We start from the raw sequence: 23174 nt of genomic DNA on the forward strand, positions 1-23174 counted from the left end.
TTCTAGTCTGTTTGGCTATGCTGCTCACATGGGGTAAATGCTGGGCCCTCGAGTCCAGGATCCCCTCTCCCGTCAGCCCTGCTCTGCTGCTCTTCACGCTTCTCTTCCTGTGTCTTTCAGTTTAACGATTTCTACTTTTTTGGTAACTTTTACGTCCTTGCTGAGATTTTTTTTTTTTTTTTCCAAGAGGATGCACAGTTGTTTGTTGGAGCATGGTTAGGAGCTGCTGGAGAATCTTTGCCAGACAGTTCCAACACTGTCATCAGCCACTGCCCTCTCTCATCCAAGTGACTTTCCCAGTCCTTTTGTGACGAGGGGGCTTTCTGTTTTATCCTGGACTTCTGGAGACCATGTGAGGAGGCTCTGGATTTATGAAGTCTGGTCTCCTTTTTGTGGCGGTCAGTGCTCCTGCCCAGGGCAGTTTGCGGCCACGTGGTGTTGATGTTTGCCTTGCCACTGGCCCTACGTTCTGTCCCTGCCGTTCTGTCCCGAGACCGGCCAGGGGTGGAGGGCAGCTCACCGCTGGACCTTGCCGACACCCCCCTGGGAGGGGACATCCTAAGGGCCTCCTCCCTCCGGGAAGTGCGGTATTAGGAAACATGAGTTTTCTGCTTGGCTTTACTAAACCCACTGTCTGAGGGTTTCCCTGGGTGTAGAGTTGGTTTGGTCTTTCAGTGAGGTGAGCAGGCTTTTCCTGGAGCTGTTTTGTCCGTGCCGGGTGATAGTTCTGGGATTTGTGGGGAGGCAGCAAGGCCACCAGGGAATGCACCCTTGTCCTCCCTCAGGTCCCAAGGTTCCCAGGCAGCCGCTGTCTGTCCACCTGTCCAGGTCTCCCATGATGTGGTTGGGTGGCGCCCTGGGTGGAGTTGTTCCGTGAGGCTCTGGGAGGGGTGAGGCTGCTCCCTCTTGCTGGAACCACAAGTTCCCAGCCTTTTTTTAGCATTGCTAATTTGGTAAACATTGTACAAACACCTCTGTGCTGAGACATGGGAACCCAAGGCGGAGTAGGGACCTGACTCACCGGTCGGAGAAGCGATCCACAGGCACCTGAAGCATCCCAGAGGAGTCAGGCAGGTAAATCACGGTCTTAGCAGGCAGCGGCATTTTAGAAGGCCTTCCAGAGTCGGATCCCGTGTAGAACATGAAGGCTTGAGCTTGGGGTGGTGCCGTGTTTCCTGGCGCAGGAGAGGTTGGGGTAGAACGTGGGGAGAGTTTATAATAAGACTAAAAAGAAAAGAATATCTGTTGTCCTTACCACGGAGGGATCTGCTGCAAGGGAAGAAGGGGAGAGGCGTTCCTACGGCCGGAGACCCAGAAGGAAAGCGCATGTTTCTGGAAGACACAGAGCCTTATCTTTCTGCCCCTGGGCAGGCAGGGGTCCGTGTGTTGCCCGATGGTCATCGTGGGGGGTGGCCACGGGGTGCAGACCCCTTGATGACGAGCTGTCCAGAGCACACGCCGTGGGCAGCCTTACATGGAGAGGGAACAGGTGGGCTCACTGGCCACGAGGTTAGGGACATGTTGGTCCAGCTCTGACTGCACCACGGAGACCCTGCTCCTTCGTCTGCCTCTCAGCCCTGCCTCCTCTTCCAAAGCTTTCTGCTCCAGAGTTCTGTCCTCACAGGGAGGTGCCGTGTGGGCTCAGGTACAGAGGTTTTCAAACTGTCGCTGGACCACTAAGACTGAGAAAACGGTGCCCGGTAAACCATGGTGCCCCGTGTATTAAAAGATGTGCGCAGAGTTGAGGTTTCTGTGGGGACAGAGACAGGCGGGGAGCTGAGGCCCCATGGGGCCATGTTCCCACCCACAGGCCAGCCAGAGGCCGGTGTGTGCAGAGCTGCCTTCGGCGAGTGCATAGTGGCGTGGGCCCCCTTCCCTGCAGCCCCTGCTGGGCCAGGAGGAGCCCCAGGGACCATAGCAGCCTCCCCTCCCAAGGGAGGGTCTGCAGGGGGGCCCACGGGGGGTGGTCTGCAGAGGGGTGCAGGGTGGTCTGTCGGGGGTGGGCCACAGGGGAGTCTGGAGGGAGTCTGGAGAAGGGTCTGTGGGGATCTGCAGAGGGGTCTGCAGGGGGGTCTGCAGGGCGGTCTGTGGGGGCACCTTAGGATGGAGGGTGGGATCCGCAGGGGGTCTGCAGAGGGGTCTGCAGGGGGAGGTCTGCAGAGGGGTCTGCAGGGGGGTTTGCAGGGCACTCTGCAGGGGACCTAAGGAGGGGGTTGGACCGCAGGGGGCCTGCAGAGGGGTCCTTAGTGGGAGGTCTGCAGAGAGGTCTGCAGGGGGTTTGTAGGGCAGTCCGCAGGGGGCCTAAGGAAGGGGGTGGATCCGCAGGGGGTCTGCAGAGGGGTCCTTAGGAGGAGGTCTGCAGAGAGGTCTGCAGGGGGTTCCGCATGGGGGCTCTAGATCGGGCCTCAGAGTGGATCGGGGCTCCTGCACCCAGAAGGGCTTGTCGCAGGGGAAGGACCCCTCAGGCCCGGTGTGGAGGTTCCACACTGTGCATCGTGCCCTGACTTGTCTAGGGTTCCCTGCCTCCGTGCAGGTCCACACATGCCTGCCCAGATGTCACTGCTAGTTTATTTTCTCTCTTGTCCCTTCCGATCTCAGCCTCCCGTGGGTCCTCGCCTGGGTGCTGGTGCCCAGGGGCCAAGCTGGCTCTTGCTTGTGGCCCCTGGGCAGCTCACGCTTCATCTCCTCGAGTGTAGACACGGAGAATCCCCTCCTTCCGGGAGGCCGAAAGGGTCAGAAGTCATATGGCCCCCATCAGCCGTGACCATTCTATGTAACGGACAATGAGGGACACAAGGCTGCATGCCCGGCCCGCTGGGGTGGACACTGTCTGGGAGCCTCCGATGGGGAGCGACGCCCCGGTACTCTGCCATGGATTTTGATGTGCCCTTGTGTTTGGACAGAAGGAAACGTGCAGTTCGAGCATGTCACTCGGGTCTGTTGGGAGGGACTCTGACCCGGCGATGGCTGGATTCCTCCTCCCCCCAAGTCGAGCGGTTCCTGCATCGCTTCCGGCGGGGGGAGTCCTTCTGGGGAGAGGGTCAGACACACGCCGTCCAGCCTTGCCTCCCGTGGAGGGAGCGCCTGCCCCAGCGGCTGTGGGTGTGCTAAGTCACCTCCTTAAGTGACCTCAGTTGGTCAGTCCGTTGCGTCTGGAGCAATTTTAATGCTTTCATAGTGTTTGCACGTGCGCCACGTGAAGCCCAGCCCAATGCCGGCTCAGCTGGGGCTCCATGTGCGTGGGGTTGGACGCTCCCCAGCGCGGCTGCGGGCAGTGGGGCCCTCGGAGTCCCCGTGTGCCCGCGAGGCCACCCTGCGCCTAGAACACCGGGGACTGCATTAGCAAAGACTCTTCGTGCGTCGCTGTAACCAGCCTGCCCGTCGGAAATGGTATCAAGTGGGAACCCAAGTGAAAACACAGGAGGGAAGGCAGCAGGGTCCAGGGAGCTGCCCTCTGGTCCCCGCAGAGGTGCCCGATGATCTGCCAGGCTGCAGGCCCTCCCGATAACCCTGAAGCATATGCAGTCGTTCTCAGCCTCCCATTTCCACAGAGGCTACGTTGCCCCAGGGCGTCCGCCTCGTGCTGTGGACTGAATCGTATCCCTCCTCAGAAGTTCACATAACCCCCCAAACCTCTGAATGTGGCTGCGTTCGGGGATAGGGCTTTTGCCGACGTGATTAGGGTGGTCTAGGTCCAGTGTGACAGGTGTCCTAGTAAGCGGAGGAGATGAGGATGCAGATACACAGAGGGATGACCACGTGAGGACACGGGGGCGGGGGGCGGGGGGCGGGCAGACGGCCGTCTGCGCGCCCAGGAGAGGTCTCGGGAGGGACCGGCCCTGCCACGCCTGGATCTCGGACCTCCAGCCTCCAGGATATGAGGAGCATGTTCCCGAGGTTTAAGCCGCCCGTCGGCGGTGTGTGGCCACCTGAGCTGGCTGATGCACCTGCTGTGTGGGAACCGCTGGGATTCCGACCCAGGGAGCCTGGGTCCAGAGTGAAGGAGAGCATGTTTTGCTGCAGAGCTGAGATTGGGAACCCGGGCGTGGCCCTGGAACCCCATCCAGCAGGCGAGGCACGGGGGTTTCTGGAAGACGTAGCTTCCTGGCCGGTCAGCTCGTGACAACACACACTCTGGGCGGTTGTTTTGAGGACCAGGTAAGCCTGGGAAGTGCCACACAGATAGTAATTATTAGTAACATACTGATGCTTTATGAAGAAAGCCTGCTTTTTCTCACAAAAACGTCTTCTGTGTCTCTGCTTCACTCCCTCAGCGAAGGCAGGAACACGAGGAGCCGCGTGGTGTTAATGAGGCTTAGGTTTCCAGCGCTGACCTAACGGGGTTCGTGGTCTTGGGATCCCGTGGTCTCAGCGGGGGTTTAGGCATGCTGCTTAAAAGCACCGCTACCTGCCTAAGGACCTGGGTTAGGGTCTGAGCACCCTTAACCTCTTGAGAACACCAGACTTAACGGTTTCTGAAATTAGGGCAGAAACCTCCCATTAGCCGTCTGGGGTCCCAGTTACCACCTGGGCCGGGGGCATAAAGGAGGCAGGTCCCCAAATGCCAGGGGTTCTGGGAGATGAGCATCCTAGAAGGATGCCGAGGATTTATGTCCATCAGATTTTCCATGGGAAATGGGGTTTTGTGGTCACGGCCAAGAGGCAGGTTTGTACCCCGGGCCCCACGAACGTGATTGTGAATCTCCGTGGTGCATTCATGCTGGGAGGAAGGCGTCGTGCTGGTTGAAGGCTCCTCGGGAGCCATGTCTTGTTGGTGGTCTTTGCTGGGCTGAAGGGGTCTTTCCATAGAAGGTCCGTGGCAGAGTTTAAAAGCCCATGGGCGTTTCCAGGGGAAAGCCAGATTGGCCAGGGACTGTGCCCAAGGGCAGAAAGCATCAAGATTTCTTGTCCGGTGGCCCGGCCCTGTTGTGGGACTGGAATTATTCGGGAACTTGGGACTCTCAACCAAACAGGGGTCACAGGGACAGCGTCGTCACCGACAGACCTGGGCATTGTCTTGTGGAGTCGATGCTTGCTGATGAGCTCCATCCATCTCTGTGTAAATCCCGGGACACCTGCCACCTCCTCGACCGGCCCTCTGGCAGGTGCCCAGGCTCCCCTCCGCTCGGTGCTTCCTCCTCCACAGCGCCCTGTCCCCAGTGCCCGACGCCGTCTGCTGTAGGCATCCCTGTCTCGCTCGACTCCCACCCAAGGGTAAGCAGCTTCGAGGCAAAGATCTCCTATCACTGGGGCCGCTTGCTGCTGCAGGTGACCAGTCCCCATGTGACTGGTGAACAGAACCCGGAAGGAAGCCGTGGAGTCATTCACAGGAGCCCGAAGGCTGAGTCTGCACGTGTGCACCCTCGGATGAGGGATAAAGCACAACCTGGCCCATCCAGCAGTGGAATATCATCAGCCCTAAGAAGGAAGGACATTTTTATACACACTACCCCATGGATGAGCCTCGAGGACAGAAGCTGGACTCAGAAGCGCAAATGCAACGTGGCTCCACGTGGGTGAGGTCCTGCGAGGCGTCCGATCCGTAGAGGCGGAAGGTGGGTGGTGGGTGCTGGGCTGGGGGAGGGCCTTGGGCCCGGGAGGAGACCCGAGGTGCCGAGTTGGACGGGGAGCTGCACAGTGTGGGCGCCCCCAGCGCTGCCCACCCGCCTGCTTCTCAGCTGTGTGAGCAGCTCCCGGGCTCTGGGTGGTCTCCATATCCTCAGGACCTCCAGCCCCAATGCCGTGCTCCCCTCGGTCCTGCAGAAAGAAGCGGTTTTGTTTCCCTGGGCACGCATGCCAAAGCCCGTTTTTGTAAGATGCTCATTCTTGGCAGGTTGCCTGGGGGTCCCTTGAGTGCTTGAGAGACCGGCCCCATTTGGTGCATCTGAAGAGTAGGAAATGCTCGGAAACTCTTGTGGGGAAGAAAGAAAGCGTTCTCACCGTTTTCCACATTAGAATTCCCTACAGCGCACCCGCGAGCTGGGGGGAAATGTGTCTTCTTGCCAGCGCGTTTGAATCAGAACCTCTGACTAGAAATGGGAGGTGGTCAGGGTCCCAGCTGCAGTGAGCTGCTTTCTCTGAGCTCCTGCTTCTCCATGTCACTGGATGGGGGGTAAGTCGAGTTTGGGGGACGGTCACCCGCCTGTGCCCGGACAGGATCCCTGACCCTAGCGCTGGCCGGGCCCCTCCAGCTCTGCTGAGGGTGGGTGAGAATGATGGCAGGTCCTTCTAGAAGAGGGAGCCAGTTCACCTCGGGGGGAGCATTCCTGCTACTCACGGAAAACGCTGACCTTTAGCCAGAGAACACGTTCATGCGCTGTGGTTTTGACTTGAAGATTTAGAAAAGAAAAAGCTCGAGACTGTCCCCGTGGGGGCCGTTCATCGCTTCCTCCTGAGTTTGCAGCGTATCCGTGGGGCTGCTGATGTGTGACTTCCATGAAAGATGCACCGTGTGCCTTTCCAGTCTTTCAGGGGTTTTCCCTAATTAATTCTCATTATATCTGGCTGTCTGGCTGTCCTTCCTTTGCTTTCCAGAAGGTTGGGTAAATGGCCAGTTGTTCCTAGACAAATAACAAAAGCATTCTAAGATTGAGGACTTCCTTTAAAAAAAAAAATCACTGCTACTGAACTCCCATACAAAGTCTTGGCTTTTAAAAATAATACTTTAAATTTAGAGCTGAACAGACTCGAGAAGACATCTAAGTTCATGTTTGTCGATGGGATTCTGCAGATGGAGCACTGGAGGGCCCCAGAGGCTGAGCACGTGGCCAGTGGTCCGTGCGTGACTTGTGGCCTCAGCCCCTTGGGATCTGGGCGCCCCCTCCCCCACAGCCCCGTCACACCTGGAAATACAGCGCAAGAGACCAGAAATGTGTTAATGTTCATTCTGCAGAACTCTCTCCGGGGGGCAGAGGGAAACTCCGTAGTCTCAGGGTGTGAGCAGGAGGGTGGGGGATGGAAATGGAAAAGTGGCCGATAGATCGGTACACGTCAGTGATAGATTGATACAGATCAACGATAGATTGATGGTGGTAGATCAAGGACTCATCGTTAAAAATATCCACACTCGGTTCTAAAGGTTGACTGAGAAGATGCCTGCTTCTTACGGCCTGAAGGCCGGCCTTGGTGGTCAAACCACAGAACTCCGCTTTCTTCCCCGGGGTAGGCTAGGTCATCGTGACCCCCGCTAAATGTAACTGTCTTCAACGACGACATAAAAGGTTAATGGCGATCTGTAATTATGAACAGTAATCGATGGATGAGTGAGTCATTGTTGTGCCTTGTAAGGTTCTCTATGTAGTGGGAGGGCCGGGGAGCGTCGATTTTGTTCGATGTCACACACGTGGGTGCTGTGCATGACGTGGTGGGCCCTGCGGGCACGCGTGGACCTTGGCGTCTGGCCGGTTCCAGGCTGTGCAGGAGGTGAGCATGCAGGGTCCCCTTCCCCCTGCTAACTTATGTGTGATGTAAATCGTGGCTGGTGGAGAGCAGATGTTACCCCGCTTCCCACGGAACCTCCTGCAGCAGCTCCAACGTGGCCTAAAAATAGACCTTTTGGAAAAGAGCCTGTGACCCTCCGTCACCCCTGCTCTGGGTAAAGGAAGTGCAGGAAGGGGAAGCCAAGGGGAGCCTGGGCCCGGAAGGTCCTGGAAGGTCTGGGAGCCCTGGAAGGAGAGAGGCACACTCCCCCCCCCCCTCCCGGCCCCCCGGTCCTCCGTCCCTGCGGGCGCCAGAACACCAGCTGGCCGAGGAAACCAGGAAGCCAGGGGCCTCCTTTCCAAACACTGACCAGATTGCGCCTCCTCCTCTGGGTGTCCGTTGGGAAGGGGAAATGTGAGAATCTGTCAGGAGGAACACAAACCTGGTTTGCCTGGGGGACGCCGGGGACCTGGCGGGAGCAGAGCCCACAGCGGCCCCCATGCGTGGACACGTCCTGCCGGGGGGCCGTGGCCCCAGAGAGAAGTGCTTGAGGCCGGCTGCTCCCCGGGACACAGGAGAGCCCGCCTGGCCACGCTCCCTCTGAGGCAGCCACAAACCCTGCCGCAGAGCGAAGCTGCCACCGTGTCACCGCGAGGCTCCCTCGAAGACAGGACACCTCGCCCGCTCCCGATGGCCCTCACGGCACCCCTGGGCCTCCTTCTGGGCCCAGACTGAGCCTGCGGACGCCGAGCGCACGGAACAGGGGCTGGGCCCAGGGACAGCCCGTTTAGAGGCGTCCGCGTAACTGAACAGCAGATGGGCGAGGTGAACGGGATCGGCCACACGTGTTCCGTCTGCCCTCCCGGCGTGCCCTTCCTGGAATGAATGCCGAGCGTCCACGCGGAGGCTTTGAGCATGTGTCTGTGCTTGGACTCGAGTTTCCAGTGCCTTGCGTGTCTGAGGACAGAGGCCGTGCCCCTTCGCCCTGAGGCCCCGCTCCTGCTGGGTGGATGGAGGGGGCTGCAGTGTCTCTGAGCACACAGAGGGGCCGGGAAGCCAGTGTCCCCGCACCGAGGTCCTTGGCTGGCCCTTGTCCAGATTGAGGGTTAATTAAGTCCTGTCGCCCGGGGCAGGGAACCAAATCCAGCCATGGCCCCAGCGTTGGTGCAGAGTTGTGAACAAAGCCACTTTCATGGGGAGCGCTGAGCTTGCTGTTTTCTGGAACAGGGACAGGGTAACAGGGACAAAGCAGGACCTTATTTCCCTCCTGCCTCTTCTCCGCTGGTGGTGATCTCAGGCGCCATGCGGGCGTGGCATGGGATTCCCAGGATCGCCGTGACCCAGGGACATGGGAGCGGGCAGCCCCCGTGGCTGTAGCAGGACCCCTGAGAGCACCATCGGTCACCCACTGTGGGCTTGACTGAGAAAGAGCCCTTCTGACCCCGAAGTTCAGCGCTGCTCCTTGGCCCGGGGGTGATCAGGACATCCACCCTGACTCCTCGGGGCCAGACCCACATCCTGCCCTGGACTTCTCCCTTTCACTGCTGAGCCCCTGCAAACTCATTCATTAATTCATAGCAGGTGCGAGAAGCTCCCAGGAGCGCCAGCCCGGTGGTGGGGGCCCCGCTGGGAGCACAGAGCCCTGGGATGTTACACTCATTCCCATGGCATCCACTTAGGTTACTGGAAACCCACGTACTTCCAGGCTCCCATTGAATGGGCTTGCTCCAGGAAGCCTTCCAGCTCCACGCCCCCCCAGGCAGAAGGAGAGTCTCCTGCAGGTGCCTCTGAAGCCCACAGGCTGACCTCTGGCACCACGCTCACCTGGAGGCCAGCAGCCAGCGCCGTGCTCACAGGTGGTTGGCGCTCAGCAGCTCCATCTTACGTGGGAAATGGACACGGGGATGCACTAACTGAGGATGTTTTACTACCAAGAAGACAATTGCAGGGGGAGGGAAGCACCTCGAGTCTTTGTTTTCCCATCCCAGCTTCACTTGACAGGATTGGAGGGTGGGGTTGCAGCCCATCCAGTTGGCTGATTTATTTACAAACTTTATTTTATTTTGAGAGAGAGCGGGGAGGGGCAGAGGCAGAGGGAGAGAGAGAAAATCCTCAAGCAGACTCCCTGCTCAGCGTGGAGCCTGGCGCGGGGCTCGATCTCACGACCCTGAGATCCTGACCTGAGCCAAAACCAAGAGCTGGACTGAGCCACCGACGGAGCCCCCCACGCACGCAACAAACGTGTGTTTCAGAAGGTGTCCTGTGGGAGGTCATCCTGGCGTGCGGCGCGCCTCCCAACTGGGAGTAAGACCACGCCGCCCCAGGGCTTTGGAGGTGCAGGAGGTGTGCGTGTGGATCAGACGCGGCCCTGGTGCTGACCACGGGCGTCAGCGTGGACGCTGGGGGCAGTGCCCGTGCCCGGGGATGCACGGTGCGGTTTGTACGGACACGACGTGAGCGCTGGGCTATTCGGTAAAGACATGTTTACTGAGTGTTTAAAAGATGAACACTGAAGTTGGCTCCCTGCTTCCTCCCCAGCTGGACAAGGTTCTGTTTCAAAGTTGGTCTTTGATTTTCATCACTTTTACTATTGAGTGAATGTGTATGGTTTTCTTTTTACTTATCTTGCTTCAGTTTCATGGATTTTTCCTAAAACCATGGCTTGATTTCTTCAGTGTGTGGGGGGAATTCTCAGTAAATACCGTTCCCGGGCTTGCTTGGGCTTCATTCCGCTCCTCCTTGGCCCCCGTTGTGTGTGTGTTAGAACTCCTCACCATGTCCCACGTGGCGTCGTTCCCTTCCCTGTCTTCCGTGCCTTTCCTGGCTTGGCACTCCTCTGACTTACCCCCAGCTCAAGCACCAGCGCCTTCACCATGCATCTGCTGGTGGAATCGTTGGCCTCCTGCTTCATTTCATTAATTTTATTTTCACGTCATGGTAGGATTTCCACTCGATTATTCTTAATGCACTCCAGTTCTTCTGTGAAATTCTCTTATATTTTTCTGAAACGTTTTCCGTTTACCTATTTTCAAGTGTGTGTCTTTTAACTCCAATGCATATACAGCTGTAGCTGTTCTTCTTCTTTCTCTTTTTTTCCCTTTGTTTTCATTTCTTTGTTCTGGTACCTGTTACTAGCATGCCAGGTCAGTTCTTTAAATTAAATATTTGAATTGTGTCTGAAAATTATAGATAAATAGATAGTTGGGTGAATGGATGGATGATGGGTGGATGAATGGATGGATGGATGATAAATGATTAGATGGGTGGACACATGGATGTTTAGATAGGTAGGTAGATGGTTGGATGGATGATGGGTGGATGGGTGGATGGATGGATGGATGATAGATAAATAGATGGGGTGGATGGATGGTTAGTCAGGTGGATAGATGGATGGTAGATAGGTGTGTCAATGGATGGATGGATGATAGATGGGTGGATGGATGGATGATCGATGGATGGATGGATGATAGATGATTAGACGGATGCAGGGGTGGATGGTTAGGTAGGTGGCTAGATGGATGGTAGATAGATAGGTGTGTGGCTGGATGGATGGGTGGATGGATAGATGACTGAAGGATGGATGGATGCTAGATGATCAAGTGTGTGGATAGATGGGTGGATGGTTAGGTAGGTAGGTGGGTGGATGGATGGTTGGATGGATGGATCGATCTATAATAGAGGCAGGCTTTGGAGGGTGATACTTACTTCCAGAGGAAGATTTTCTCTGGGGCAGACTACTGAGATCGGGGCGGGGGTGGGGGGGAGGCTCATCTGTTTCTGGCCCTGGTATCCCTACAATGTAGCCTTCAGGGGCCTCACCTTGAATCTTAGGTAAGTGCCTTGGGCTCCCCGGTTGTTTTTCGGCCCCACCATGAAACTGCCCAAATCCCTGCTTATTCTGTGGCTTCTCAGCCACTTCCGTCTCAGTTCCAGGAGTTTGGCTCTGTTCTCCGAGCTAAGGAGTCAGAAACGCCTGCAGGGGAGGCTGTGCTCAGAATGGTTCTTCACTTTCCTCAAGTCCTGGCTGCCTGCATAGCTCAGCCTCAGTTTTTATCTCTGCAGATCATCAGTGGGATTTCCACAGCCCTGACCACGGGCTTAGGTCCAGCCTCTAATCCACGTGCTGCCAAATGGGTCTGTGGCCGGGATGTGTGACTCACCTTAATGCTGCCCCTTTCCTGGAAATGAGTAATATGAATGATGTGGAATTTTTAAAAACTTCATCATGCTTTTATCCACCCTCCCTTGTTCTAAAGCAGAAACCAAAATAACCTGTATTTCTTACAATGTTATTTTATTGACCCTGGTAGATTTGCCCAGTTCTTAAAGCTAAGTATTTTTGTTTTTTTGTTTTTTTAAAAAAGGCAAAATTTAAAAAATATCCAGAAATAATGATGATGCTGGGCCTCAAGCAGATGGGCATTTTGTCAGGGAAATGTATAAAATTCGGTGGAGCGTGTGGACTTGGTGTTAAACAGCTGGTTTTCATGGTGCTTGACCGCACGCCCTGAGTGACAGGCTGAACCAGGGTCTGTGCCCCTTTCGGGGGCAAGGACACCAGCCAGCAGGGCCATGTTGGAGGTGGGACGTTTACTGGAAAGCTCGTGGTCCAGGGTGTGGGCCGAGCTACCCGCTGGGGACAGATGGAGCTTAAGCGCCCACCCAGCCACAGCCCCTGGGCTTGCTCTTTCTGGAAAGTGGGTCTTTTCTGTGGATCGTCTCCTGCTGGTGTGCAGAGAGAAGGCTTGGCCCTTTCTAAAGTGAGAGCTGGCCTGCAGGATGGGCAGGTCCATCCGTAAGTACACAGGCCTTCAGGGGGTGACACTGTGTGTGCTCCACGCCCTTGTCCTTGCAGACGAGCTTGCAAGACGCTCCTCAGCCCACCTGGCGTGCTGGAGCCGGGCGCGAGCCCTGTGTTCTGTGTCCTGCGTTTGGGGAGCGTGCCGGGCAAGAGTGACCCGCCCGTGGTGGAATCCAGCCCCTCGCCTGTGGCACGCATCTCCAGGAGTGACCCCGTTCCTTCCAGGACAGAGACCAGGCCTGTAAGCGGATCTCTGTTCTGCTTTCTCTGCCGCAGATACTCGAGGCTGCGCTGAGATCCTGCATCGCACGGTGGGGATGTCCGAGAGCCCCGTGGGGCCCAAACCCGCGACGCTCCGGACCGACATGCTGGCGGCACCTGCCTTTCAGCGGGCGTTCACGTCCTCCTGCACCATCTCCAGCAGCAGCCCCGGCCAGCAGCGGGACAGGTAGGGAGACGGGCCCTTGAATGCAGCAGCGCAGGCTGCTCCCGAAGACCCTGACCGTGGACCCCGGGAGGGGAGGGCGGGGGGCTCCACCTGCAGCTGACGCCCGGCTGCTCTTGATTCAGAAATGTAATCACAGATACAAACTCCGGAGACTGTGCGCCCCCACCCCCAGTGTTGACAGGCTGAGCACTCAGGGACCACACTGGCAGGTGGAGTCTGGGGCCAGTTAAGGGCCGGGTGTCTGTGACCACGTGCTCTGAGCTGAGGCTGGATCAGGGATGTGGGGGGCTGGCCGGGGCTTAGTCTCCCTTGGCGGCCAGGCCAGGCCAACTCCAGACTGGGCGGAGGGGCAGGCAGGCAGGATGGTGGTGGTCCTGGGGACGTGGAGGTTGTGCTGGTGTTCGGGAAAGTGCGGGGGCACCCCTCGGGGGGATTGGGAGAGCAGAAAGGGGGGATGCAGACACCGAGCCGCTGCATGGGCCCAGCGTAGGAACGGCTCCTGAGCGGCTCCCTTGGGCAAGGACACGGCGTCCCAGTTCACTCTCCGCATCCTGCCTCCTGACTCTTTGCAAGGGGTGGGGCTCAGCTGAGGACGTCCCACACAGAGCACAAAGTGTTTGTTAGTGAGGTGTGCGTGATGTGATGGCTTGGCGGCTGACTTTCTGGATTTCTAATCCTGCAGGACTTTCTGATACCCTTGATCTGGGAAATCCCGGTTTTGGATATGGGAACTTCTCGTGATCTTTTTTTTTTAAACAACCTGTATTTTATTTTTTAAGTAGGCTCCACGCCCAGCGTGGAGCCCAGTGCAAGGCTTGAACTCAGAACCCTGAGTCAAGACCTGAGCTGAGATCAAGCCCCGGCTGCTTAACCCACTGAGTCCCCCAGGCGCCCCAACTTCGCCTGTTCTTACTGGGATCCCATAATCAGCTGGTTTTCCAGCGAGCACTTAGTGGAAACTGAGTCGGGCCCCCATGTTAGCTCTCGGGGGAGGAGGACGAAGAAAGCGGGGGACACGGTCTGTGCCCAGGGAACGACGCTCTGCCGGTATACGGTGAACCGTGTGGTTGACCTCGGAGGGAGGGACATGGGGACGTGGGCGGTGAGCTGGACACGGGCGGTGGTTGAGTTTTGTCCGGAGCGGAAGGGGCTTTGCTGGGTGAAGAGCGAGGAAGGATATCACCAGAGCACTGGGGGACCCTTGCCGATCTCGGGGCGTCTTCTAGGGCCGGGCGTTCTCACTGCTGTGTCCTTCCCACAGCCCTTCGTCTGCCGAGCTCCCGTGGGTGGAGAGCAGCCCCAAAGCCACGCTGGCTCTGCTGGGGAGCAGCCGGCCGGCAGGAAGCCTCCTTGGCTCCGGAGAGTTTCCCAGCCCCAGCCCCGACGGCCCCGGGCGGCCCCACCTCCCGCCCACGGAGCTCCAGGCCTCTTTCCACAACCACGAGCTGTCCCTGGTGGAGCCCCCTGAAGCTCTGGGCCCCCCGAGTGGCCAGGCTTTCCTGAGTTTCGGCACGGCCCCCGTGGGAAGCGGCCTTCCCCCCGGGGAGGACCCGGGCGCCTTGCTGGCTCATTCCCACGGAGCACCCCAGGCCCCTGGCACCCCGCGGACAACAGCAGTGGCCGACAACGGCTTCCTGTCCCACGGCTTTCTCATGACGCCTGGCCATGGCAGCCACCACAGCCCGGTCCTGCCGGGCCAGGGCCTGACCCTGCCCGGGCAGCCGCCCCTTCCTGAGAAGAAGCGAGCCTCAGAGGGGGACCGGTCTTTGGGTTCGGCCTCCCCGTCCTCGAGCGGCTTCTCCAGCCCGCACAGCGGGAGCACCATGAGCATCCCGTTCCCAAACGTCCTCCCGGACTTCCCCAAGCCTTTGGAGGCTGCAGCGCCCTCCCCAGGTAGGTGCGTGTCGGCGGTGGTGGGTGCCCCCACGTGCGTTCACTCAGCAGAGGGGGGCACCCTGGGATTCCCGGGCGGCGCCTTGAGAGCGAAGCCCAGAGCCTTCCATCGGGGTCTTCCCCTCGTGTCCTCCGTTCCCCTCTGCTCTCCACTCACCCACTTCGGCTTCTGTTTCTCCCGCCACTTGCAATCCTCGTTCTTCAAAAGTAACCTTTCTTTTCTCAATTCAGCGAATTTATTCAATTTAATGCAGTATTTCAAACATGTACGAATAAGATCCTCACACGATTCAGCCACACCGCGCTGCTCTGTCTGTGGAGAGCCGCCCGGTGCCGGCCGCGTGTCGCGCCCCGTCTGTGCTGTGTGGGTCGAGAAGCACCTGCTCCCTGTCGCGCCCCCCAGCCGGTTCCCACGGAGTTAGAGAGAGCGCTCTTCCCCGAGACACACAGTCCTCGCCCTGGGTTGGACTTTGAGCACTGGGTTCTGTGCGAGGCGAGAGGTTGCAATAAAATGTCCAGGGTGACTGTTTTTACATTCTCTTCTACAGATAATCCGGGTGATAAGCATGTGTCTGTGAACTTTGTCCAAGACACATCCAAATTCTGGTACAAGGCGGATATCTCCAGAGAGCAAGGTGCGTGGGCAGGACGGGAGCCCGGGGTGGGGATGTCCGAGGGTCACGGCCTCGGGATGAAGGGTTAGGGCAAGGCTTGCACTTTGTTATACACCCCTGTGGAAGATGCAACAGATTGTCCCGGGAAGATGCTCCCCGTCGCCATCCAGGCCCTGAGCTGCAGGGGCCGACGGCCAGGAGGAAGGACAGCGGTCTCTCCAGCACCCTGGTATCTGTGCACCTGCATTTGTCCACGGCGGACAGACACATGCTTACCGAGGGGCCGCGTGCCTCGCACACGTGCTGTGCAGTGTCTGCGTGCCTGGGGCGGCCAGCAGACATCTGACCTCAGTAGTATGTTTGAGGAGCTAATGCCACTTCTTCCCGGAGGACGAATAGAAGACAGGTCCAGGAGGGAGGTGGCCCCGCGAGGCAGCCCTGGGGGCGAGCAGCTGTCGTCCTGCAGATTCGCGGGGTCGCTGCGACATGCTGGTCCTCCCCGGAGGTGCTCCCAGAGGAAACCCGGGGACTGCTAGCGGGCGTGGGGCTGGGCCGGGGACAGCGTGCCTTGGATCCGGGAGGAGGGATGCACGGCGTGGCCCCCCGTGCAGCCCGCACGGCTGACAGCTTCGGGTAGAAAGTCATCCGGTGTCGTCCTGAGGCTTACTTCCCAACCTGGCTGGAAAGAAAGAGTTAAGTGGCTGGCAAACAGCACTGTTCAGCTTTCTCTTTGGAATTTTTCTATTCAATTAAGTAGCTCATAAAAATGGTAAGAATGCGCCTTTCTTCCCCTGAGCTCAAGGAACCTATTGTCATGTTTCGTGGGGGAAGCCCGCGGCCCGGAGAGACCTCCGATTCCCTGAATTGGGCTTTGTGGTCATGCTGCTCAGCTCGGGTCCGGGCTGTGCGTGGCCGAGTGCCCCGTTCTTGTCCCCTCCCTGCCCACGGCACGGGATGGAGGCTGTGAGCCCAGCACCCCAGCACCTCGTCCAGCTGGGGGGACTGAGAAAGGCCTGTGACATGTTCTAGAAAATTCTGTGCAGACCACGTACTCCACCGGTGTGGCATCTGGCCCGGGATGGCGGGCTGGGTGGGGGCTGCCGGACTGGGGCTCCACTTCCGAGGCAGATGGCGAGCGCCAGGCGGTCCCTGCAGGACAGATGTGGCGGATCCAACCTCGCCGGGTTCTGGAGGGTTCGCCGTGGGAGGCACCTGATGAGCACATGAGGGGTGGTGGGCTCTGGAGACACCAGCTGAGGGAGCCGTGGGGACGTGGCCACTGACTCCACCGGCCTCACGGGAACATGATCCTGTGGGATCATCGTCCTGTGGGATGGGTCCCCCTCATTCTGTTTCAGAACAGGGTCTGACATTAACCCCAATCTCCCCTCCCGGGGGGGCAGCCCCGGCTTCCGCTCCGTCTGTGGCCATGACACTGGGGCACTTCTGTCCCACCCCCCACCCCCCCAGCAAAATAAGATCACGACGTTAAAAGGGGAAACCAAAAGCGCTGGTGAGGTATGTCACGACTGAAAACATGCAATTCTATCAGAGGTCTTTTCCCTATGGCCACAGAATAATGCACGGTCAGCCCCCCGACACCTGCCGCCAACGGGCCTGCTGGTGCCCGCGTGCGCCCGCCTCCCCACCAGCCCCCACGCCCGTGTGGATGGCCCTCGGGGTCAAGCGCAGGCCCTCGCAGGCCTACGCCAAACCCGCCCCCCTTCCAGAGAGCTGTGCCTTCCCCACCTGGCAGGCCCCGCTTGGAGAGTGGAGGGCAGGAATTTTATTTGTAAAACCATTATTAGCTAAATGCCCCCCAGCCTCAGGTAGGGAAGATGGGAGGGCAGGTCGGCCAGGCCCAGCCATCAGCCCTGACTGGGTAGGGCACTCACAGCCCCATCCAGGGTGGATGCAGTCGGCCACGGAGCCACGGGACGGAGGGCCACTTACGGCCACATTTTTGCCATCCCCTGGGGTGAACTGTGGGATTTGCGTTAAACATTCAGTAACTTTTTAGGTCCATCCTTTCAATCTTTCCCTCTGCTTGGTTGGAAGGGCACACTCTAAAATGTCTAAGTACAATGCTGTGCTGGGAGGGGGCACCAGGCGGGGCCACAGCAGGGCCCGGAGAGAACCTCACGCCTCGCCTCCTGCCCCGCCACGCTGTGCGTACTGGGACCTGGCCGGGCACTTGGGCTGGTGGTGGGTCCAGTTCCTGGGCGGTCAGCTGAGGGTCCTCCCCTGTCCCTCACGGGTGCTGTGGGGCAAGCAGGAGCCCTGTGTGCCTTCTGGGGTGGGGGGGCTCCTTTGCAGCCAGGCCCCCCTTGAAAATGATGCATCGTCACAGAGACCCCCACCCCACCCCCAAGGGACCTGGGCCTGCTCCCTCCGACCCAGTTTGCAAAAGCACTGCAGGCAGGCCGTGTGGACCCCGGCAAACGTGTGTGTCTCTGCTTCCCTCCCCAGCCATCGCCATGCTGAAGGACAAGGAGCCTGGCTCATTCATTGTCAGGGATAGTCACTCCTTCCGAGGGGCCTACGGCCTGGCCATGAAGGTGGCCACTCCTCCCCCTTCCGTCCTGCAACTCAACAAGAAAGGTAGGGACCCGGGAGCGGATCGGGAGCACTCACCCACCTACGGTGTCTGTGCAAACATGGCTTTGAGTTTCTTCGGAGTCTCTGTCTTTTTCCAGCGTGGTCCACTCAGGACCGTCCTTGTGCAAGCAACATCGTTAATGATTTGTGAAGTTTATGTCTTTATTGCTGTGAATGAGTGATGCATTCCCTTGTTCGGCGGCCAGGAGGGTAGAAACGGGCCTCACCGAGGCACCCGGGCCCCCTTCTGCCCCAGGAACCGTAATCAATTCCTGTGATTTCTCACCGACTGTCTCTCCAGCATCTGTACACACTTTCCTTTTTCCTCACGTGAGAGGCCGTGCCCTGCGCACACCATTCTCGCACCTGCGCTCCGGAGAGCGCTTTGCTGGATTAAGAGTGATGCTGGGGTCAGCCTGGAGTCACAAGAGGGGCCCCGGGGGTGGGGGACCAAGCTGTCCTTGTCCCCAGTGCCCTGTGCCCGATGAACCATGCACAGCTGTATTCAGATCTTCTACTTACTCTTCTGTGAACTTTCCGTCTTGGACACAACCACGTGCAGAGAGGGTGTCGATGGCTCCGTGCACGGTAAATGTTCCCATGAAGCAAACACAGGCGTGCCCGTAGCCCAGGAGACAACCTTGGCAGGAGGCCCCTGCGTGCCCCTCCTGCGTGTCACACTCCGTCATCCCACGATCTTTCGGGTATTCCAGCGACCCCTAGATTGGGCTCCGTGAGGCCCTTGGGGCTGGCCCCGTGTCCTTCCGATGTCCTACTGTCTGTCCTTTCCCTGCCCGCCATTTCTCCAAGAATCCCCACCTCTGTGTGCTGGGGGGCCGTCTTTGGGAACCTGAACGTGTGAGTGCTGGGTGTGTTGGAGTGTCCAAGGGTGACTGCTTCTCTCTGGTGTCCAGAGCGAGGAACTGGATCACTCTTAAAAGGTTGGTGAGTTGGCTCAGATAGCAGCTCCAGCGCGGAGTCACGGAGTCCATCACGGGGCCTTTCCCACCCTCTCCTGGTGACAAGCCCCATCCCCAGCTGCACCTGCCCCTTCCTCCGTGTCCTGACGGACACACACCCTTCAGATCACCCATCCTGCCACTGCAGACAGGAGGCCTACTAAGTAGAAGGTAGAGTTACAGCTTGTTTATATTAACCACCAAAATAGGAATCCCTGAACATCGTGGTCTTGCCTGTTTTCAACTTAAATTAGAAAACTAGTATGTATTCTTTTGTGAGTTGCTTTTGCTCATGTTACAAGATTCATTGTTTCTACTTGTAACACTGCTTGTACCTGTTGCTCTCTGACGGCTTTCCAGGGAATGAATGCAGGCCCACCTCAGAGACACGGCAGGAGTGCATATCGCAATAACGTGAATCACGATAATACGTATCGCAGTAACGCGTATTGCTACGATGCGCGTCAGATAAGCTTTGGGGCTCCTCAGTGCACGTAAAAGCGACGTTTACTCTGTACTGTGGTCCACCAAGTGTGCAACAGCCTCATGTCTAAAAAAACAATGCACACACCTTGATGAAAAAATACTTTTGGTGAAAAGCTCACCACCATCTGAGCGTATCACCTGTCGTAATCACGGATCACAGTAATCAGTGTAATAATAACGAAAAAGCTGGAAATACTGCGAGAAATACCAAAATGTGACACAGAGACCCGAAGTGAGCAAATGTCTTTGGAAAAACAGCGCCGGGAGCATCACTTGACGCAGGGTAGACACCAGTGGTCGGTTTACGTTTCACAACAGGAAGCTCAAGAAGGAAGCAGGCTCCTCGTGTGGGCGCTGGGTTCACCAGGAACGGGGGAATCCAGATAAGCAGATTCGGAGCTCACACGTTTAAGGAGCAAAGTGACATGGGTCTGCTTCACTCCCATGCCGCGCCCAGGATCCAAGAGGCTTGATGGGAATCCCTGGGTGGAGGCTCTGCCCACGGCTTCCAGGAGGAAGTGACCTCGGAGCTGTGCCTGGAAGGACATGAGATTTGGTGGCCAAAGCATCCGGCCGAGGGGCTTTCAGAGAACCTAGGTGTCTGCTGTGCGGTGAGTGGAAGGGGCAGGGTGCAGGGGACTCAGCACAGACCCCAAATCCAGATGGTGTTGTCTGGAAGCGAAGCGGGAGGAGGCTTCGTGCAGATCGAGTAGAACAGCTGAGTGGCGAGGAACCCGGCGTGAGAAGCTCCAGCAATCCTCAACGAGGATTCGAGCAGGAAGAGTCTCGGGACAGGAGTGGCTTGGGTCTGTGGACGGGGTCCAGGGGAGAGCGGGGACGGGTGCTGTGGAGCGTGCAGGGTGGCTCTTGGCTCCGTGGAAACTGCAAGCCGGCGTCTTTCCTGCATGCACTGTCGCTTCGGAAATGTGGACGGTGCTGTGTGTGTGTTCTCGCCTCCCGGCGTGCATCTGCATCTCAGGCCAACCTTGACTCAACCCTAAGGTGAAGGTCACAAAACGTCCCCGGTGTCCTCTGGCTGAAATCTTCGCTGGCTGCCTGTACTCGTCCAGCCCTGGATTTGGCAGTTGGGTGTCACGGTGCAAGGAGAGGTTTGAGAGGAAAGAGCACAGCGAGTCAGCATCCCGCCTCTTGGTACCCGGAGACCGGGCAGCGACAGATGTCCAGGACGGATCTGTTCTCCGGGCAGCCAGCCGGCTGGCCATCCCACTGAGACACTTGTCCCCGGCGCATGTGTCCCCTTCAGTGCGGAAGACGCGGATCCTTTTCCTCCCACAGCTGAGGATGCACGATGCTCCTTTCCACACCTGTGTTCACCACAGCCTTCCATGGAGTCTGGCCGTCTCCCTCCCCGCGGGCGGGTGCTGCTGTCGGGCGATTTCCAGCTCAGTTTGGAGGTTTTCTGGGCGTGCCTTGTCTTCGGATGCACGGGCTGGCGGGGGCAGCGATGTTCTGTCTGGTCCCAGTGACGGAGGGCTTCCTCCCTGGGGGTCTGTCACGTGGCTCCTGGCTCAGTCATACCCTCAAGGCTGGTCCCTTCTAGCTCTTGTCGGTGGCTTGCTATCGGGCATCACCTTATCCAGATCCTTCTAACCTCTCCTGTTACGAGGGCTAGGAGCTGGACAGCGTGTTTCTGTTCACAGCAGCTGACTCATTCCCTGCACTGGGGATGCTTGCAGGATGTGTGAGGGTCTCTCCCGGGACCCCTGCACCTCCGGGCATGTCACCCTTGGGGGCTCCGCTCTCCTTCCCAGGATGCTGCTTGGCAGCCCACCGAGGCCAGCGGCCCGGCTCTGGGGCCCTTCCCTTTAGCTGGTGCTCTGTCCCTCTCTCCCATCCTCCTGTGCTCGCATTCTTTTTTTTAAAGATTTTATCCATCTATTTGACAGAGAGAGACACAGCGAGAGAGGGAACACAAGCAGGGGGAGTGGGAGAGGGAGAAGCAGACCTCCGGCCGAGCAGGGAGCCCGGTGCGGGGCTCGATCCCAGGACCCCGGGACCGTGACCTGAGCCGAAGGCAGACGCCCAACGACTGAGCCACCCAGGTGCCCCCGTGCTCTTATTCTTAAATTCTCTTTTCTTTCTTTTCACTCTCTCACTACAGCGGGAGATCTGGCCAATGAACTCGTTCGGCACTTTTTGATCGAGTGTACCCCGAAGGGAGTGCGATTGAAGGGGTGCCCCAACGAACCCTATTTCGGTAAGTGGCTGTGAGGTCACAGTTGGCGTCCTGGCCCACGCGGTGTGCAGCCCCCTGCTGCCGTGAGCAACGGGGCCTTCCCCCCCCTCCCCCGGGCTCCCCAGGCCCCTCACCCGATTATCGTCTCCAAGATAAACTGGATAAGGAATTGTTCTGAAGGCTTTCTCAAAACCAAACAGATGGCAAGCAGGCAGGCCCATGAGCACGGACCGGGTTAGCGCTTCCTTCCCAACCTCGCAGGCTTGTTGGGACGACACCCAGACGCACGGTCCTAGCCTCCGGGAGCACCTTGCAGGGACCACGGAGGCACCTGGGCTGTCTCAGACTCAGCTGACGGCTGACTTCCTCTTTCCAAATTGGTGCCTGTGTGCCTTGGCCCAGAATCACCTGCAGTTCCTCCACCTAGCTCTTAGCTTTCTTGCTGGACTAGTCACTTCACTGAAGTTTTGCGCCAAGTCCCGCAATAACGGAGCGTGTTAGTTGCTACAAATATAAGTGCTCGCCCTCCACAGCAGCTTCCTTCCCGCGGTGCCATGTTTAGGGCCGCGTTAACGCCCATCTGCTGTTTATCCGTTTGCAGGGAGCCTCACGGCTTTGGTGTGTCAGCATTCCATCACGCCCTTGGCTTTGCCCTGCAAGCTGCTCATTCCAGACAGAGGTACGCGGTCGGGTCCTCCGTGCTCTTCTGGCTGGCCGCGTGCATATTGGGTACGGCGTGTCGGGTCCATGAGGATCCACCGGCAGAAGTCAGACCGGAATCTTCCTCTGTCCTGTGCCCTGTGGGTAAACCCCAAAGAGTGTCGTGTAGCCCACCCAAGTCGGCCGACAAGAGGCAGCGCCCAGCGACGCCGTCACCTTACGGGCTTTGTGAATGGCTTCCCTGGATAGAAAGCACCTGCACCAAGAGAGCTTCAGGGCCACACTTAAATTAATTTGTACAGTTCTACAAAATCAGCAAGATATTGGTATTTTTGAGCTTAGGTGACAAACTATTCTCTTTGCCTTTATGGCTGTTTGAAAATATCTCTAATTAGGGAAAAAAGCACCCATTGCATAACAGCGTGATTTGGCCATATTTCCCAGCTTCCTAGGCAGTATTAATTTCACATAACTTTATTAGATTCCATAGTGATAAATTTATAATATAGGTAAGTGTGATTTACCTTTTGCAATTCATTGGTCATGAGAGCTGAGAAAGACATGTTGCTGGACCGTGTCGCCCCCCTGCCTGCTCAGAACGCAGTGCTGGGGTCCGCGGGCTGGGGGGTTGTCACCAGGAGACAGACAGGTCACCCCCCGGGAATCCAGGCCCGAGTCTGACCGTGTCGTGAAGACTCTTCTCCGGTGAGCCGGACTCATTTCTGCATTTTCTTGCTCTGTCCCGCAGATCCGTTGGAGGAGATAGCCGACAGCTCTCCCCAGACGGCAGCCAACTCGGCCGCAGAGCTGCTGAAGCAAGGGGCAGGTCAGTCTCTGGCTTCACGTGCTCCGTCCTAGGTCCTGGGCAGAAGGGGGTCACCTTGGGTCTGCGGGTTTCCTCCTGCTGTGTGTGTGAAGGAGCCCACTCTCTGGGAGCCCCCCAGGCCTGGTTGGGCAGTGAGTGTGGGCGGACAGAACCAGGACTCCCTGGGCTGGAAATGTCCCCACTGCAAACAAGACCAGAGACCGTGGGAGAGAGCCAAGTCCTGGGTTTCGCCTGGGGAGAAGGCAGGGAGCCGGGATGTGGGGGGCCTGCCCC

General features: G+C 58.0%; 1 protein-coding gene across 12 annotated transcripts in view; it reads left to right on the plus strand.

Annotated features, from left to right (window-relative positions):
• The window catches only part of TNS3 (tensin 3), a 214654-nt gene that overhangs the window by 175130 nt on the left and 16350 nt on the right, over positions 1 to 23174 (plus strand). For all 12 annotated transcript variants that reach the window (XR_010406632.1, XM_064575503.1, XM_064575508.1 and 9 more), the window contains 7 exons: positions 12497 to 12668; positions 13930 to 14561; positions 15110 to 15196; positions 17645 to 17776; positions 21341 to 21436; positions 22017 to 22094; positions 22824 to 22901. Coding sequence is in view for 11 of the 12 variants with exons in the window: in XM_064575503.1 (XP_064431573.1) it covers positions 12497 to 12668; positions 13930 to 14561; positions 15110 to 15196; positions 17645 to 17776; positions 21341 to 21436; positions 22017 to 22094; positions 22824 to 22901 (1275 nt within the window). In the remaining variant the exon portion in view is untranslated. The remainder of the gene's footprint in view (positions 1 to 12496; positions 12669 to 13929; positions 14562 to 15109; positions 15197 to 17644; positions 17777 to 21340; positions 21437 to 22016; positions 22095 to 22823; positions 22902 to 23174) is intronic.

The sequence above is a fragment of the Mirounga angustirostris genome, unplaced genomic scaffold (assembly GCF_029215605.1).
Source record: "Mirounga angustirostris isolate CCGP_5_RB_7025 unplaced genomic scaffold, mMirAng1.0.hap1 SCAF_12, whole genome shotgun sequence".
In the NCBI taxonomy this organism is placed as follows: Eukaryota; Metazoa; Chordata; class Mammalia; order Carnivora; family Phocidae; genus Mirounga; species Mirounga angustirostris.